The following is a 15,936-nucleotide window of genomic DNA, read 5'->3' as shown; positions in this document are numbered from 1 at the left end:
TGGGGACCTTATGGGCTGTGGGAAGATGTGATTTTTTTTTTTAAGTGTATTGAGTAGCCATGGAAAGTTTTAAGCCACGGATTGATAAGATCTGATTCACATACTTAAAAGGATCCCTCAGGCTGTGTGTATGGTAAAAGGAACTGGGAGGAGGGGATTGCAGTCCGGCAGAAGGTGATGGTGACTTGGGCCAGGCCAGTGGCTGAGGATGTAGGGAGAAGTGGTTTGATTGAAAAAACACGTTGAAGGTGAAGCTGTAATAGCATTTGCTGATGGATGGAAGGAAGTGCCAGAGAAAGAGGGGGTCGAGGATGACTGGGGGGCTTCCATTGGAGATCCTGAATGGCAGAGGTGCCATTTGTCGGGCTGGGAAGGGCTTGGTGCTGTGTGAGTTTGGAGGGAAGTTCAGGAATTTGGTTTGGGATGCATTAAGTTTGAGATGGCTCTTGGACATCTGGCCTTCCCTGGTGGCTCAGATGGTAAAGAATCCATTTGCCAATGTAGGAAACCTGAGTTCTATCCCTGGGTTGGGAAGATCTCCTGGAGGAGGGTGTGGCAACCCACTCCAGTGTTCTTGCTTGGAGAATCCCGAGGGACAGAGGAGCCTGATGGGCTACCGTCCATGGGGGTCACACAGAATTGGACACGGCTGAGTGACTGACGTTGACCCAGACGTCTAGGTGGAGTTGTCTAGTTGTCAGGAATTTAGCTGAGTCCAAGCGGGGGATGTACACTTTGGGCTGCAGGGACTGGTCGCGAATGCATCTCAGTGAGTGTGGACAGAGAGGCAAGGCCACCTTGCTGTCTCCAACTTTCCTCTCTGAGACCTGCCCTGTGGAGCGCCGGTGAGCGTCTTCATGGGAAAGCAGAGTCCGCAGGCCCCCAGGCTGCTGTGGCATCTGTGGATGTCCTTTTGGGTGAGGTTTCCCCTGTCTTCCACCCACATGCGGTGGCGAGGGTGACCGGCAGGCCGCCGTGCCGCCTCCTGATCTGTGGACCGTGAAGTTTTTTTCACAGGGGGCTCCTTGTGGCTGTTGCCAGGTCAGCCTGGGGCAAGTCCTGGGGTCGGGGCACCTCAGTCTCCCTCAGGGGCTGGCTTTCATCCCCCACCCCCAAGTCCATTCCCCTGACTTCTCAGTGGCGCGTCCGTCCCACCCAGCCAGGGTCAGGCCACTGTCGTTGCTCATCAGCGTGGCTGCACCCCTCCACTCCGGTCCCCAGCTTTCGTGCTCAACCCCTGAAACCTAGTTCCTTGCAAAAAAAGATGGCTCTTCTGCCACCATTTAAAAGCTGGGAGGGACTTCTTTGGTGGTCTAGCAATTAGGACTCCGTGCTTCCTCTGCAGGGCCGTGAGTTTGATCCCTGGTCGGGGAACTGATATCCCATATGCGGTACAGCATGGCCAGAATGCAAAACAACAACAAAAATCCCAAACGCTTTAAAAATAATAATAATAAAAGCTGGGAGACTTTGCTTTAAAAAAAAAACACCTAATTTTTGGCTTCTCTTGGGGGGAAAAAAAAACAACCTCCTCCAGAACATCTGGCGATCCTGGGCCTGCTGCCCTCCCACGTGGCCGCACTTCGAGGGGGTGAACGGCCGCCCCCCTGCAGTGGTCGTGTGTTCACCTGTTCCCCATGACCACCTCTACCAGGCCCCACCTTTATTGTCTCACATCACAGATGGGGGAAATGATTTTTCTGTTCCAAGCCCTTGAAAAAGGTGGCAGAATGACAGGTTCATCCACGCAGTAGCATCCTGGGCAGCCATCAAAGGAGAATAAGGATGTTGCCTGGGTTATGATATGGAGGGATCTTTAAGCTACGCTCAGTGGAAAAAGGAGGTCCAGGGTGTGCTGTGTATGCTGCTATCTTTTGGTGTGAATAAAGGGAAAACAGGAATGTACGTGTGTGTGTGTGCATAAATTTATATGTGTGTTTATTCTTTCCTAGCTTTATTGGGGTATAATTGACATGTAACTGTGTAAATTTAAGGTGTACCGCCTGCTTCAGTACATTTATATGTTGCAAAATGATTGCCATCATAGTGCAGCTTTAAGTATATAATACAGTATTGCCTGTAATTGCTCTTCTGTACACTAGAAACCCAGAATTTATTTTTCTAATGACAGAAACTTGGTACTTTTTGACCAACACATGTATGTTTATTTGGACGTTTTCACAAGACACAAGGAGCTGTGGTTCCTGTGGGGGAGGGAGGGACTACATGGATGGGGGCTGCGGTGTTGGAAACCTACTTTTCCAATTTTGACTATGTATGTATATATATATATATATATATATATATTTTTTTTTTTTTTTTTTAAGTTTTGGGATTTGGAATCTTCGTTCTCCAACCAGGGATCGAACCCATATCCCCTTCAGTGGGGGCGTGGAGTCCTAATCACTGGGCTACTGGGGAAGTTCCTGTAGTTTTGACTTTTGAGCCCTGCGAATGGTTATTATTTAGAAGTTAAGTTTTTAAACAAGAAAAACAATGGGGAAACGAATTGCACTCCATGGGGGTCCCCTGGGCGATGCGGCAGGTGTGCGCCAGGTCCTTGGTGCAGGGCTCGTGTTGGTCTCCGCAGAGCCTGGCCAGGTAGGTGTTCCATAAAGACGTGTTGGCTGAATAGGTTTTTGCTTCTTTCCTGCCTGTGTCCAGGGCCTCGCTGGCCCTTGAACTCGTGACTTTCCTTTTGTGCCACCTCCAGCGGAGTGGCAGCGTGGAAGCTCACCTCTCCCTGCTTCTCTCTTCCAGGCATTCCTGCATCGCATCCGGCAGAATGCGGCGGACTCAGTGGAGAAGGGCCTGACGGAGGAGAACGTCAAGGTGGGGGCCCGGGGCCCCTGCTGTCCCTGCTGAGCAGAGCTGCCTTGCTACCCCTTGGTGATGCTTGGAGGCAGCGTGGGGGTGGGGGTGGGTTTGCTCCCCTGGGTGATGCTCGGAGGGGGCGCAGAGGTGGGGGTGGGTGCGTCTACCCCACGGGCAGCTGGCTTTGCCCTACCCGCCCCCCCTTGCTCCCTGTGGCCCCCAGAGGCCCCTGGGTCCCGTGAGCGGACTGTGCTGGGGGTCTGTGAGGAGGACTCAGCCTCGGACCCCCACTCTCAGCTCAGGATTTTTCTCCCCTTGCTCAGTACAACCATCCTGTCTCCCAGCCTCCTTGCACGGGGGCCCCTGGCGTGGTGCCGGTGGAAAATCCCTTCCCAAGCGCCCCTGGGAGCCTGGCACCTCCAGCTGCCTTCCTGGCAGCCCGGGCCCCTGCCCTGCACTGGGCATTGAGTGCGAGGCAGAGCGGATGAGTAACTGGGTCCAGGCTTCATCTTGGCTGTGGCTCTGGGGAGTTTCGGGAGGAAGTCAATAGGCCTTCTGTGTGCTCAGTACGGGCCCCAGAGGTCCCGAGGCCTGGCTTTCCAGTGTGATCTCACTCTCTGAGAAGCTGCCTCCAGCCCTTTGGGGCTCTGGGGTCCTGGTGCCTGAAGAGAGGGGGAGCTGGAGCAGGGTGGGAGTCAGCTGTGCCCAGCATGTACAGCTCATAAAGGGCTTGGTCACGCCAGACATCCCTCTGTATACGTCCAAGGTTGATAGCTGCCTTGTACATTATACTTGAGTGTTTTGGATAAGAAAGCTGAGACTCAGAGATGTAAAGAGACCTACGCAGGGTCAGTGCCTGGCTGGTTCCTCGTAGGGCTGGCATTGAACCTTTTATGCATTCATTCAGAAAGCAAATATTTACTGAGTCCCTACTGTTCATTAGTCTATTTATTGCAGTCTATTTATTTATTGGCTTCCCTGGTAGCTCAGTGGGAAAAGAATCCACCTGCAGTGCAGGAGGCGCAGGAAACTCAGGTTCAATCCGTGGGTCCCTGGACGAGGGCATGGCTACCCACTCCTGTATTCTTGCCTGGAGAGTCCTGTGGACTGAGGAACCTGGTGGGCTGCAGTCCACAGCATCGCAGAGTAGGACACGAAATGACTGAGCACATTTATTTGTTACGTCTTAACAGTATGCATTATAATTAAGAATTGTAATTTATTGCCATTTGAAAAAATTACCTTTTTTATGAGGTATGATTCATATAAAGCAAAGGGTCCAATCCTAAGTGCAGCTCCTCAGTACATGCCTCCTCTCCAAAGACAAGCACTGACTTCTGGTGGTGTTGGTTGCCTCTGCCTTTTCTTGAACCGTGTATAAAAATGATCCCTTTGTGGTGCCTGGCATCTTTTGTTCACTGTTATGTCTGTGAGACTTGCCCTTGCTGTTTGGTGTAGCTGGGAGTCACTGCTGTTCATTGCCGTGTAGTAATCCATAGTACGGATGCACCAGTATTGACTCATTCATTCTCCTTTCAGTGGCTATGTGTGCAGTTTCCAGGTTTTGGCTGTGATGACTGTTCTCATCTGTCTTTGGGGGGACGCAGGCTCTCATTTCTTTGGGGTGTATGTGCAGGAGACAGATAAACTTATTTTGAAATTCTGCAGCCATTCTTTGACATGAGTGTAAGAATAGGATGTATCCTATGGGTCTTTAAGCACATTCAACATGTGAGCTGGACAGAACAAGAAAGAGAAAAATAACCCAACAGTGCGGGTGATTCTTCCAGCCACTTCATGTGAGCAGTGTCCCCCAGGATAAGGGTGAGGTGGAAGAGGGTCTCTGGCCCTCTGGGACTTCGGCTTTGACGCATGGCCTCCTGCCCCTTGGCCCTCGCTGCCCACCCTCAGGCCTCTACAGACTGTCTGCTGCCTTTGCAGGGTCTGTGGGGTTGGTCCTCATTCCTCAGGACCTTGACTCCAGTGTCACCTTTTCAGAGCGGCTGTCCTTGGCCCTCTTTGTTTAAACGTGCAAACTCTTCCTCCTGCTGCACCCTGGGATTCCCTTCCTGATTTACGTTCGCCCTGAGTGCGTCTTGTCACCTGGAAAACTACAATTATATGTTGGCTGTCTGTTCCCTTCCAGTTGAATGTCAGCTGCATGGAGGCAGGTAGGGGGCTGTTCTCTTCTGTGTGCCCAGGGCCTGGCACACAGCAGGGGCTCAGTTAATCCTCGCTGAAGGAATGACTGTGTAAGAAAGCCTAGAAGGAGCTGTAAGCCACAGTGACTGGTGACCCGGGTTGCTGGCTGCTGCAGGTGGGAAGTGGGGGAAGAGGGACTCCACGTTGTATTTATTGGGGTGCTCCAAAGGAACTTTTTGTTCCTATAATATTTTGATTTTTGAGCCCTGTGAATGCCTTCTTCAAAATTAAATGAAAAAATGCACCTGTTTTTTTTTTTTTTTTTTTCAAAAAAAAGCAGAAGAAGGAATTTCACAGTTCAGAGGGCCTAGAGTCAGTGGAAATTCTCCCTTAGTTGTTCTTAGAGGCCTTGATGGTTCCCAGTTGGTGTTATTGTCCAGGGGTCTCTGCTTCTGCCAGCGCAGAGCAGAATGGGCTTTGTGTGTGTGTTACCTTACACAGATGGATCCATATTGGAATTCCAAGTGGTGCCATGATTCCCCCCACCCCCAGCCCCCACTTGACAGTATGCAATCAAGGATCATTCCAGGGCTCCAGGTCCTTATATACAAACTTGCAGGTTCTTTTCACAGGCTCAGAGTATTTCAGAATATGGGGTGTATTTAAATATAACCAGTCCAGCTTGTTTAACTATTTCACAAGTCCCCTTCAATGCATGCTTAACTTTCCTCTGGTCTTCTGCTACTGCAGATAAAGCTGCCGTATATGGTCTTGGCCATCCACCCAGTTCTCAACCTTGGTGCAATGAACCAAGGTTCATTGGTGTTGGGCTGGACCATTCTTTGCCATTGAGGGGGCTGTTCTGTGTCTGTCTTGTAGAATGTTCAGCCGCATCTCTGACCTCTACCTTTCAGACGCTAGGAGCGTCCTGATTCATTACAGCTGAGTTTGTCACAATCGAAAATGCCCCCATACATTGGCAAATGTCCCCTGGGAGGCAAAACTGTCCCTGGTTGGAAATGACTGATCAAAAGGTTCAATTCTAACATACAGACTTGCCTGGCCAGACTGTGCATGTCGAACTTTATAGGTTCTTCTGGGGGAAACAGACACTCTTGTATGGTTTGTGAGGGTTTGAATGGCACTTTGATCTTCCTTCCCTATAGTATTTTCTTTTATCACATCATTTGAATTGGTATCTGGAACTACCTTCACCATTTAAAACAATCAGTCCCATGGTTGGACATACCAGGTGCGTGTCTTAGACTCTGATGAATGTCACAGTACATGATCTTCCGCTCTCCGAGCGTGAAGTTCATGTCTGTCTGCTGCTTCCCTGGACTGCATGACCTCGGGAAAGTTAATAATTTTCTCTGAGCCTCCGTTCTTCATCCGTGAACTGGGGATGAGAACCGTTCCTGCCTCATGGGGTTATACTGAGGATTAGATGCCATAAACGCTCATGAAGTTCTTAGCGCAGGATTAGGCGTTAGTCCTGCTTGGTGAATGTTGGCAGTATTTTTGTTATTATCGTGATTTCTGTGAGCCCGTTTCCCTGTGCCCTCCTCGCCTGCACTGGGGGGGTTATGTATTTTTTAAGGCTTCATTTTGCTGTCCCTCTGAGCCTGGATTGACGCTGTCTCTGGGCCTCATGTTCCCCTCGCAGATCCTGTTCTCGAACATCGAAGACATCCTGGAGGTTCATAAGGATTTCCTGGAGGCCTTGGAGTTTTGCTTACATCCGGAGCCTCAGTCTCAGCATGAACTTGGGAATGTGTTCTTAAAATTCGTGAGTACAGTGCCCCAGCCCCTGTTAGAGCCTGTAGCTTTTAGGGAATAGGTTTCTCCCTGGGTCCCCTTGTTTCACTTGCAGGCCTGTTTGGGTGATGGAGAGGCCGGTGGGCAGATGGGCCCGATCTCTGTCCCTGCAACAGCAGGTAGAGTGTCAAGCTCAGTGGACCAAGGGGCTTATTAGCTGGCTCCCCTCCCTTCGGTGTCACCTGGAGTGTGGGTCCCCCTTCCCTCAGAGCTCTTGGCTGAATGACTGCATTCTGGCGTTCCTGTGGCCTCCTGGCTTGGTGGGGCCCCAGGGTGGACTTGGGTCAGACACCCCGGCGTTTGAGTCCCGGCCGGGCCACCCGCTGGCCGATGAGGGTGTCTGATCCCTGGGCGCCCACTGGGACTGCCAGACAGGGAGGCTGCGTCTGGTTGTTGTGGCCGCTGTCTTCCCAAGTCGCTTAGAATTGTCGGGGGGGTGGTCGGCTGGAGGAAGATGGTGGGGCTTAGCCTGTAGAAAGCACCTGCTTTTCCACACCTGCTCGTCCTGTGCTGCCTGGGACCCTCCTCACTGTGGGGAAACCCGCCCTGGACTCGTGGGCAGAGGCCTGGGCCAAACTCTTCTGCTCTCCTAGCCTCAGTTTCCTCCTCTGATTGACAAGTAAGGATAATGATGCCTCCTTGGGTCGATGGAAAGACTCAAAGAGGTAAAATGATCAAATGTGTAGCCTAGGGCAGCGGTTCTCAACCAGGGGATGATTTTGCCCCCAGGGGGACGTTTGGCCACATCTGGGGGACACTCCTGGTTGTCCCAGCTCGAGGAGGGGGACCACGCTACTGGCTTCTAGTGGGGGGAGGCCAGCCATGCCACCAATTAGCCCATAACCCCCAGGACGGTCCCACAACAGAGGCTTATCCCGCCTTAAGTGTCAGCAGAAATGAGATGAGAGACTTTGGCCCGGAGCAGGGACTTAGTCTATGTAGGTGCTCACGTCCGTTGTCACTGACATCGTCACTAACTCCCTCCTCCAGGGTGTCACATCCGGATGGTCTGAGACCAGGAGGGCAGAGCCGGGCTGCTCATGGGCGATGTTAGCCTCTGCAGGTTGTTTTAACTTGTCTGTGCCTCAATGTCCTCACCTGTAGAATGGGTATAAAACTAGACCTGACCCGTGATGATGTTGAGGATCAGGTTTGTTAACATAAGGGAGGAGAGGGCTCAGAACAGCACACCAGGAAGTGCTCACAATGTTGGATATTAGCTGTCCACGTCGCCACCTTTCCTCAGTGTTTGAAATAGGATGAACATGAGAGAGAAACGGGGCACAGGTGAGCTGGGCACTCAGGGAGGGCGAGGAGCAGGGCAGGAACGTGATCTGCTGTTGGGGCTGCTGCAAGGGAGAGGCCTGGAGGGGCGGGGGAGGCGGGGAGACCAGGAGGAGGTCACTGCATGTGTGAGACGCTGGTGCCCTTGGGCAGGGTGGCGTCCATACGGGTGGCGAGAGGGGCAAGCGGCAGTACTGGTTCAGGACACATGTCTTTTACTTGTTTGTTTATTTTTTTATCTTTTTTTTTGGCTGCTCCTTGTGGCTTGCGAATCTTAGTTCCTTGACCAGGGATGGAACCCCGGTCTCAGCAGTGAATACACAGAATCCTAAACACTGGACTGCCGGGAAGCTCGCCAGGACACGTATCTTGAACAGGAAAATGAAAAGGATGGGGGGCAGTGTTCCATTTAGGTTCAGAGGAAGGAGTGAACCCCATTGCTCTGGAGCCAGGCTGCTTCGGTTTGATTCCCTGTTCTACCACTGAAAAGCTGAGTGGCTTTGGGCAAGTCACTTCGCCTCTCTGGGCCTCAGTCTCTGACTCTGTAAAACAGGAGTGATGATAGGACCTGCCGTGGGGTACCGTCATGAGGGTGAGATGAGTTAATTCGAGTGAATCACTGAAATCTGGCCTGGTGTGAGTGTCAGCTGTGGGCGTTATTCCAGCTGAGGGGCCAGGGAAGGCTTCCGGGAGGCGGTGACATTGTTGGGACGGCCTGTGAAGGGATGGCATCTGCGTTGGAAGTGGAACAGTCCATACTCGAGCTGAGGGCAGGGAAGGGGTCCTCAAGGAGCATTATCCAGCTTGCCGCTAAACCCAGGCTCCCCGGGTCCTCCGACTTCTCTGCCTGAGCTGCAGAGGCGTGGTAAGCAGGTTTAACGGACCAGCCAGCGAGGTCTCTGGATCGTGAGTCCCCACCGGGGCTCATTTGCTCAGAGATGCGGGGATGGCTGGAGGAAGGAAGGTGGGGAGTTTGGAGCCCAGGATGCAGCCCTCTTTTCTGTGCCCTCCCATGCGCAGCCTGCAGCCCTCCTCGTGTGGCCTCAGTGAACTGGACAATCGCGGTGGCAGTGTTTATCCTCAGAACCTTGATGTGTTGGCAGTGGACGTTCAGGCCTTTGTGGGGAGCCAAACAAACTTATTTAAGAGGGAAATTTGCATCATTACTGGATTTGGAAAGTGAGTGTCTCTCACTATTAAAAATAAATGCAGTAGGAGCCAAGCTGTGTTACAGCATTCATTCCAGAAACTTCTGCCCACCTGCGTCTCTGAGCTGATGCCTGCTCAGGTGAACAGTTGGAGAAGGAGATGGCAACCCACTCCAGTGTTCTTGCCTGGAGAATCCCGGGGACAGAGGAGCCTGGTGGGCTGCCGTCTATGGGTTGCAGAGTCGGACACGACTGAAGCGACTTAGCAGCAGCAGCAGGTGAACAGCATCAGACTGGCTTTGGTGCCCACCACAGCTTGCTGAGACCCTCCCTTGAGGTTACTGAAATAGCTGAAAGCGGAGTCTGCTTTCTCAGTCAGTGGGTGACTCGGAGTTTTTAACTTAAACTCATCTTTTTCATTAAAATATTGCAGTCGTCACCCCGTGTCCCCCATGCTCACGGAGGATGACGCTGAATTCTTTTCAAAAGGGGCCACTGCTGTAGGTTGGGTTTCTGGAAGCCCGAGGCCTGTGTGCAGGTGGCCTTGTTGGAAGCAGTTCAAGAAGAAGGTTACATTCTCCACTCGGCCTGACCCCACCCGGGGTTGGGGGAACGCTGGAGCTGGGGGTGCCTCTTCCTTCAGGTCACCCCAAATTGCCATGAGGGAATGGGGCTTCTGCACCCCTATTGGATGGGGGCCATCCTGGGGAGTGGGTGGACAGCCTCAGGCAGGCCAGGTGGCTGTCTCAGACTGAGGATGGTCCTCAGGGAGGGATGCATGGATGGGGCACGCCCACCACCGCATCCCTGAGGGCCCCAAAGGGAGGGAGTGCCCGGGCCAGCAGTACCGCACCAGGGTAGTGGGGTGGCTATTGGGAACAGAGCCCTGTGGTCAAGGAAGGGGCATCTCAGACCTCATGAGGGGCCCTGGCTTACAGACCAGCCCACCCCTGCTGCCCAGTCAGTGGACGGCAGGAAACTCCCATCACCGCCTCACTCCTAGGCCCAACCTCCGGCTACTGAGATGATCACAAACTAGCATTCAGTCAACTTTCTCTGTCCCAGGTGTTGTTCTGAGTGCTTTATGTGTATTAATTCATTACAACATCACAACAACCTTTAACCGTAGGTGCTATTATTATACCCACTTTACAGGTGCAGAAACTGAGGCCCAGAGAGGCTTAAGTCAGTGTGCAAGCTTACCCAGCCAGTAAGTGTTGGAGCTGGGATTTGAGCCAAAGTCATCTGATTCTGAGTCTTGTGCTTTCACTGTTCTACATGAAAAAGTCTCTTAGTAGTATCATTAAGCACCTACTGTGCGCCAGCCACTGTTCTTGGCCCTGAAGTTGGTACCCTAAAAAAGACAGACTTTTATTTTTATTTCTTGGAGTGGTGGCAGAGATGGTCCTCAGCAGTTTCAGGGTGACAGTCTGCTCACTTAGAAACAAAAGTTCAAAGAGAGCTTCTCTTCGCAATAATTCCAACGTGAGTCCTTGAGCGCTCTCCGGGACTTGAGTCACATGACCACTGCTGCCAGGACAGGGAGCTCTTTGACTGATTTAGCCTGGGCCACATGCTCACCCCTGGTGCCTGGGGGTGCAGTCGAGTCAGTGGGGTCAGAGTGTAGGAGGCAGGTGCCCGGGGAAACACTGGGGGCCGAGACCAGAGCCAGGGGCCGTGGGTGCTGGGTGGGTGAAGCAACATGCAGGCTGACCATGAGCTGCGGCTGCGTTGTGGTGGATCAGAAGCAGAGTGAGGCTGGGGTGAGGGTCTCGGGCACCACACAGCTGCCCCAGCTGCGCCCTCGCTTCATTCATCAAGTATTCGTCTCCTCTCAGTCTGAGACTTCCGTCATCCCTGGCATCGCAGCCGTGACCTCAGCAGGGGCAAACCCTGCCTCCAGGGAGATCCTAGTCCAGTGGGTGGTTGTGGGGAGATGGACAGTGCAAAAATGAGACAGCAAATCTGCTGACAGGCAAGAGTCACCATATTTCACAAAATCCTCCTGGTGCCTTCCTTGGCGCCCTGCCCCAGGCCTACGAGTTCACTTCAGTCTCTTCCTCCTGACTCTGCCTGTCTCTTTTTTGCCGTCAAAACCTACCCATCCACTGCCCCACCTGTCATAGTATAGATGAGTTCACCAATGGGATAGTGAATTTGTGGAAATAATAGCAATAGTCATCATAGCAACGTCAACAAGAGCAATGATAGTGGTGGTTGATAGTCAAGGAGCCCTTACTGGGCGCTCTTTTACACATTTACTATAAATTCACCTGATGACCCTCACAACAACCTTATTACTGGGAGGTCATCACCATTGATAATTTATAGGCACGAATGCAGAGGCTCTGAAATTTTATGAGGTCACAGAGCTGGGAAGCTGGGCTGTGAACCTGGGTGGTCTGGTTGTAGAACCTGGGCTTGCACTTGGAGGCTGATGCTGGTGGTGGTCTCCGGGGCTTTGCTGTCTTACCTTGGAGCTGTACTGGTAGCAGAGCCTGTAGGCTCTTGTAGAGCCGGACATCAGTATGGGGGTTTAGAGAGGTCGAATCCTGTTCTGCTGCTTCGCTAGGGGTGCCGCCCTGGAAACAAGCCTTTCCTTGGTTTCCCACGTGGGTGAGGGGTCGAATACAGTCGTCCGCGTGTCAGGGAATTGTGAGATGCGAGTGAGTCCGCCCGCATTCCAGGAGAGCATAGGGTGGCCGGTCCTGACCCCTCAGTGGACGTTCTGTGTTGGCCATGGGCTCCATCTGTAGGCTTTTTGCAGCTCAGATGGTGCACACGGAGCCCCAGAGGGAGCTTACTGATTCCGAAACCTCCGCCCACCGGCAGGGTGACTAGGGCTTATTTAGAAACAAGGCGAGTTGCTTACCTTGCAGACCCACCTCTTCCTTCCTAAGCTTCTTGGGGTCTCCCAGCCAGCCCCCAGCCCAAGGTCAAGACCCGTCAGCCCTTCCTGTCCTGTGGCCTTCCCCAGGACATCCTTGTTTGGGGTTTGGCGGGATGGGAGGAGGTATCCTTTAAGCCTTTGGGAACTGAGACTGCTCGGTGGAGAGCTTCCTGCGAAGACAGCTCCTGGCCGCTCCAGTCCCAGAAACCCTGACTGATGGTTACAGATCTGGTGACCCACAGGTGACCTCTAGCCTGTAAAGAACCTAGCTTTGGGCTCAGGGACTTCTGGAGCTCAAGAGAGCTATCTCCCGTCTCAGCAATGCCACTGCTGCCTGGCAGCGACCAGAGAAATACGTGTTCTCCCAAGTTCCTGCGTCTTATATGGACGCTTGTGTTTCATATACACAGGGCATTGTGCATCGCAGGTGTGTGAGTTCACTCATTAAGTGTTCACTGTGGGCCTACTGTGTGCCAGACACTGTGCTGGGACCTGGGGACCCCTCAGTGAACTAGAGGATGTGGTCACTGACTTCAGGGAGCCGATGGCCAAGTGGGAAAGGACAGATGATGAACAGATAATCTAGATAATTCCAGTTGGTGGGAATGCTATAAAGAAAAGGAAGATGGCAGTGGAGGAGTGATAGAGAACACTTGGGTGGCCACTTTAGCCAGGATGGTCCAGGTGTCATTTGAGGAGGTGGCATTTGAGTTGAGACCCCAATGGTGCAGAGTCGCCAGGCTTTGGGCAAGAGTGTTCAGGCAAAAAGATGAGAGCAAAGGCCGAGAGGTAGACACAGGCTTGGCAAATCTAAGGAGCAGATAGCAGGCCAGTGAGAAAGGCAGGGTCACATTGGCTGACCCTCGAAGGCTACAGTGAAGTGTTGGATTTCATTATTAGTGTAGCAGGACACCATTGCAGGGTTTTAAGCCGTGGTGTGACACAATCTGATTTGTGTTTTGATTGTAAAGACATTTATTGAGCACTTACTGTATGGTGAAACCGTACCTACTAAATCATTTAACTAAGAACTCCATGAGCTAGGGACTGTAATTAATTCCCCCTTAACAGATGAGGAAACCAAGGTACAGAGAGGTCGGCTAGCTTGCCCTAGTTTGCAGCTGGAAATACAGAGCCAGGGTGCAAGTCCAGTCTGCCTCGCTTGAGCCCGTATCCTTGACCCTGGGCCATGCTGCTGCCTGGGAGGTCACTGGGTGCAGAACTGGGGCGAGAGTGGAGGTGGGAGGCCAGTGGGAGCCCTGCAGCTGAAACCCCGCCTGCTGGGTATCTCTCAGGGTCTGGGGCCGTCCTGTTGTCCCGGGCCCCGCACGTCTCCCAGCATCTGCCTTCCTGCTGTGAGCTGTCCCCCACAGGCTCTGTCCTTGTCTTGCAGAAGGACAAGTTCTGCGTGTACGAGGAGTACTGTAGCAACCACGAGAAGGCCCTGCGGCTGCTTGTGGAGCTGAACAAGATCCCCGCCGTGCGCGCTTTCCTTCTGGTAAGTCAGCCGCAGCCCCAGCGCCCCCGTCCTCTCTGCCTCAACCTTGCAGGTCCACACAGACCCGCGCCGCCTGGCCCCTCCTCGGCCAGGGCGGTCTGGGTGCAGCAGGGACTTCTCTGTGAAAGCCTAATGGTGGCTCACTTTCGCCTCTGTTGGTCTTACAGCCTGTCGCAACAGCTCTACCCTGCTACTATAGCGTGAAAGCAGCCATAAGTAATATGAAGAAATGAGCTGTGTTCCAGCCAAGCTTTATTTATAAAGAGAGATATAGGGGGCTGGATTGGCCGTAGAGCCAAATGGACCAGTTCCTGGTCTAAAGTAATGATCCTGATAAAACTGATAACAAGTTGTAATTATATTATTGTGTGTGTGTGTTAGTTGCTAAGTCGTGTCCGACTCTTCGAGACCCTATGGACTGTAGCCTGCCTGTCTCGTCTATTCAGGGGATTCCCCAGGTGAGAATACTGCAGTGGGCTGCCATTTCCTCCTTCAGGGGATCTTCCCGACCCAGGGATTGAACCCAGGTCTCTGCATTGCAGGCAGATTCTTTACCATCTGAGCTATCAGGAAAGCCCCAATTGTATTATTAGGATTATTAATTGTAAGTGGAAGAAAAACTCGTTAAAATTGGCTTAAGGAAAACAAAGTTACTAGTTCACTCCTCTGGGAAGTTTAAGACTTAAGAGGGCCTCAGGTGCAGCAGAGGCTGGGTGTTCCAGCGACACCCCCAGCAGTGCCTCTTGGTTCTGCTTTTCTTACCTTGGCCCCGTGGCCAGGCAGGCTCTCCTCATGAAGTGGCAACGCAGCCTCTGGAAGCTCCATGCCTGTACCTCTCATAGCCAAGCAACTCCAGGGTGAAGAGGGCCCAGTTGTGTCCAACTCTTTGCGACCCTATGGACTGTTGGCCGCCAGCCTCCTCTGTCCATGGGGATTCTCCAAGCAAGAATACTGGAGTGGGTTGCCACCAGGGAAGCCCAGGAATACTGGAGTGGGTAGCCTAGCCCTTCTTCAGGGGATCTTCCCAACCCAGGAATTGAACCGGGGTCTCCTGCATCGCAGGTGGATTCTTTACCAACTGAGCTATCAGGGAAACCCAAAAGAGGGCTCCTCTCTTCTAATAGTAACTGCAAAAATCCTGGGTCTGTTGCTCATTGGCTCAGCTTGGCTCCAGACCAATCCCTGAACCGACTGCTGTAGACGAGGATGGGCTAGTGCTCAGGTTGGTTGCATCTGGACCTGGAGGGTGGGAACAACTCCACTCACACTACAGGCCCTAAGGATGGGGTGCATCCCTAAAGGACAGTTGGTTTCCACTTGTGGAAGTAAGTTGGGAATAGATGTTGGTCAGGCAAAACTATAGACACCAATGATGGTCTTCCTGATAATGGGACAATTCACTTGTATATAAAACAAGTTCTCATGTATCTCCTTGGAGCTTTGTGAAAAGTGAAAGTGTTAGTTGATTAGTTGTGTCGGACTCTTTGTGACCCCATGGACTGTAGCCTGTCAGACTCTTTGTCCATGGAATTCTCCAGGCAAGACTACTGGAGTGGGTGGCCATTCCCTTCTTCAGGGGATCTTCCCAATCCGGGGATTGAACCCAGGTTTCCTGTATTGCAGGCAGATTCTTTATCATCTGAGCCACCAGGGAAGCCCCCTTGGAACTTTACCAGCCACTGTCTGTTGTGTATGAGTTGAGAAATACACTTGTTTGCCTTGCAGACATCTCAAATCATGCTTTAAACGAGGTGGTGGTGGTGGTTTAGTCGCCAAGTCATGTCCTACTCTTGTGACCCCATGGACTGTAGCCCACCAGGCTCCTCTGTACATGGAATTCTCCAGGCAAGAATACTAGAGTGTGTTGCCATTTCGTTCTCCAGGGCATCTTCCCAACCCAGGAATTGAACCCGGGTCTCCTACATTGCAGGCAGATTCTTTACCAACTGAGCTACAAGGGAAGCCCCTTTAACCAAGGTAGACATGGTATTTCCTTTCTGTGTTAACAGCGTGGTAATAGACAATCTAGGGCTATTACAGGGGCCCCAGTGTCAGGGGTCAGTGTCCCAGTGTATGCCCTCATCATTGATATGGTCCAAGATGACATCCCACCACTTCCACACTCCAGGTAGTAAGATGCAGGACGGATGGGAAGAAGGGCTGGCCCCTCCCCTTCTATGGGCACCATAGAAAGCTGCACACAGCTCTTCTCACGTCCCATTGACCAGAACTTCGTCACCTGGCCACACTTAGCTGCAAGGGAGGCTGAGAAATCTAAGCTTTGTTCTGGGCAGCTCTGTGCCTAGCCGAAAGTTCCTTTGTTATGGAAGAAGAATACATTC

The 15,936-nt window shown here is 52.3% G+C and overlaps 1 protein-coding gene across 1 annotated transcript in view; it reads left to right on the top strand.

Moving 5' to 3' along the window:
* Nucleotides 1–15,936, top strand: part of PREX1 (phosphatidylinositol-3,4,5-trisphosphate dependent Rac exchange factor 1) — a 178,537-nt gene that overhangs the window by 72,930 nt on the left and 89,671 nt on the right. Inside the window, exons 2-4 of the mRNA XM_069548769.1 lie at nucleotides 2,761–2,832; nucleotides 6,623–6,745; nucleotides 13,490–13,594. Of these exons, the coding sequence (XP_069404870.1) occupies nucleotides 2,761–2,832; nucleotides 6,623–6,745; nucleotides 13,490–13,594 (300 nt within the window). The remainder of the gene's footprint in view (nucleotides 1–2,760; nucleotides 2,833–6,622; nucleotides 6,746–13,489; nucleotides 13,595–15,936) is intronic.

Source organism: Ovis canadensis, chromosome 13 (assembly GCF_042477335.2).
Source record: "Ovis canadensis isolate MfBH-ARS-UI-01 breed Bighorn chromosome 13, ARS-UI_OviCan_v2, whole genome shotgun sequence".
Classification (NCBI taxonomy): domain Eukaryota; kingdom Metazoa; phylum Chordata; class Mammalia; order Artiodactyla; family Bovidae; genus Ovis; species Ovis canadensis.
The sequence above is the reverse complement of the archived record's forward strand: the minus strand, read 5'-3'. Positions and strand labels throughout refer to the sequence as shown.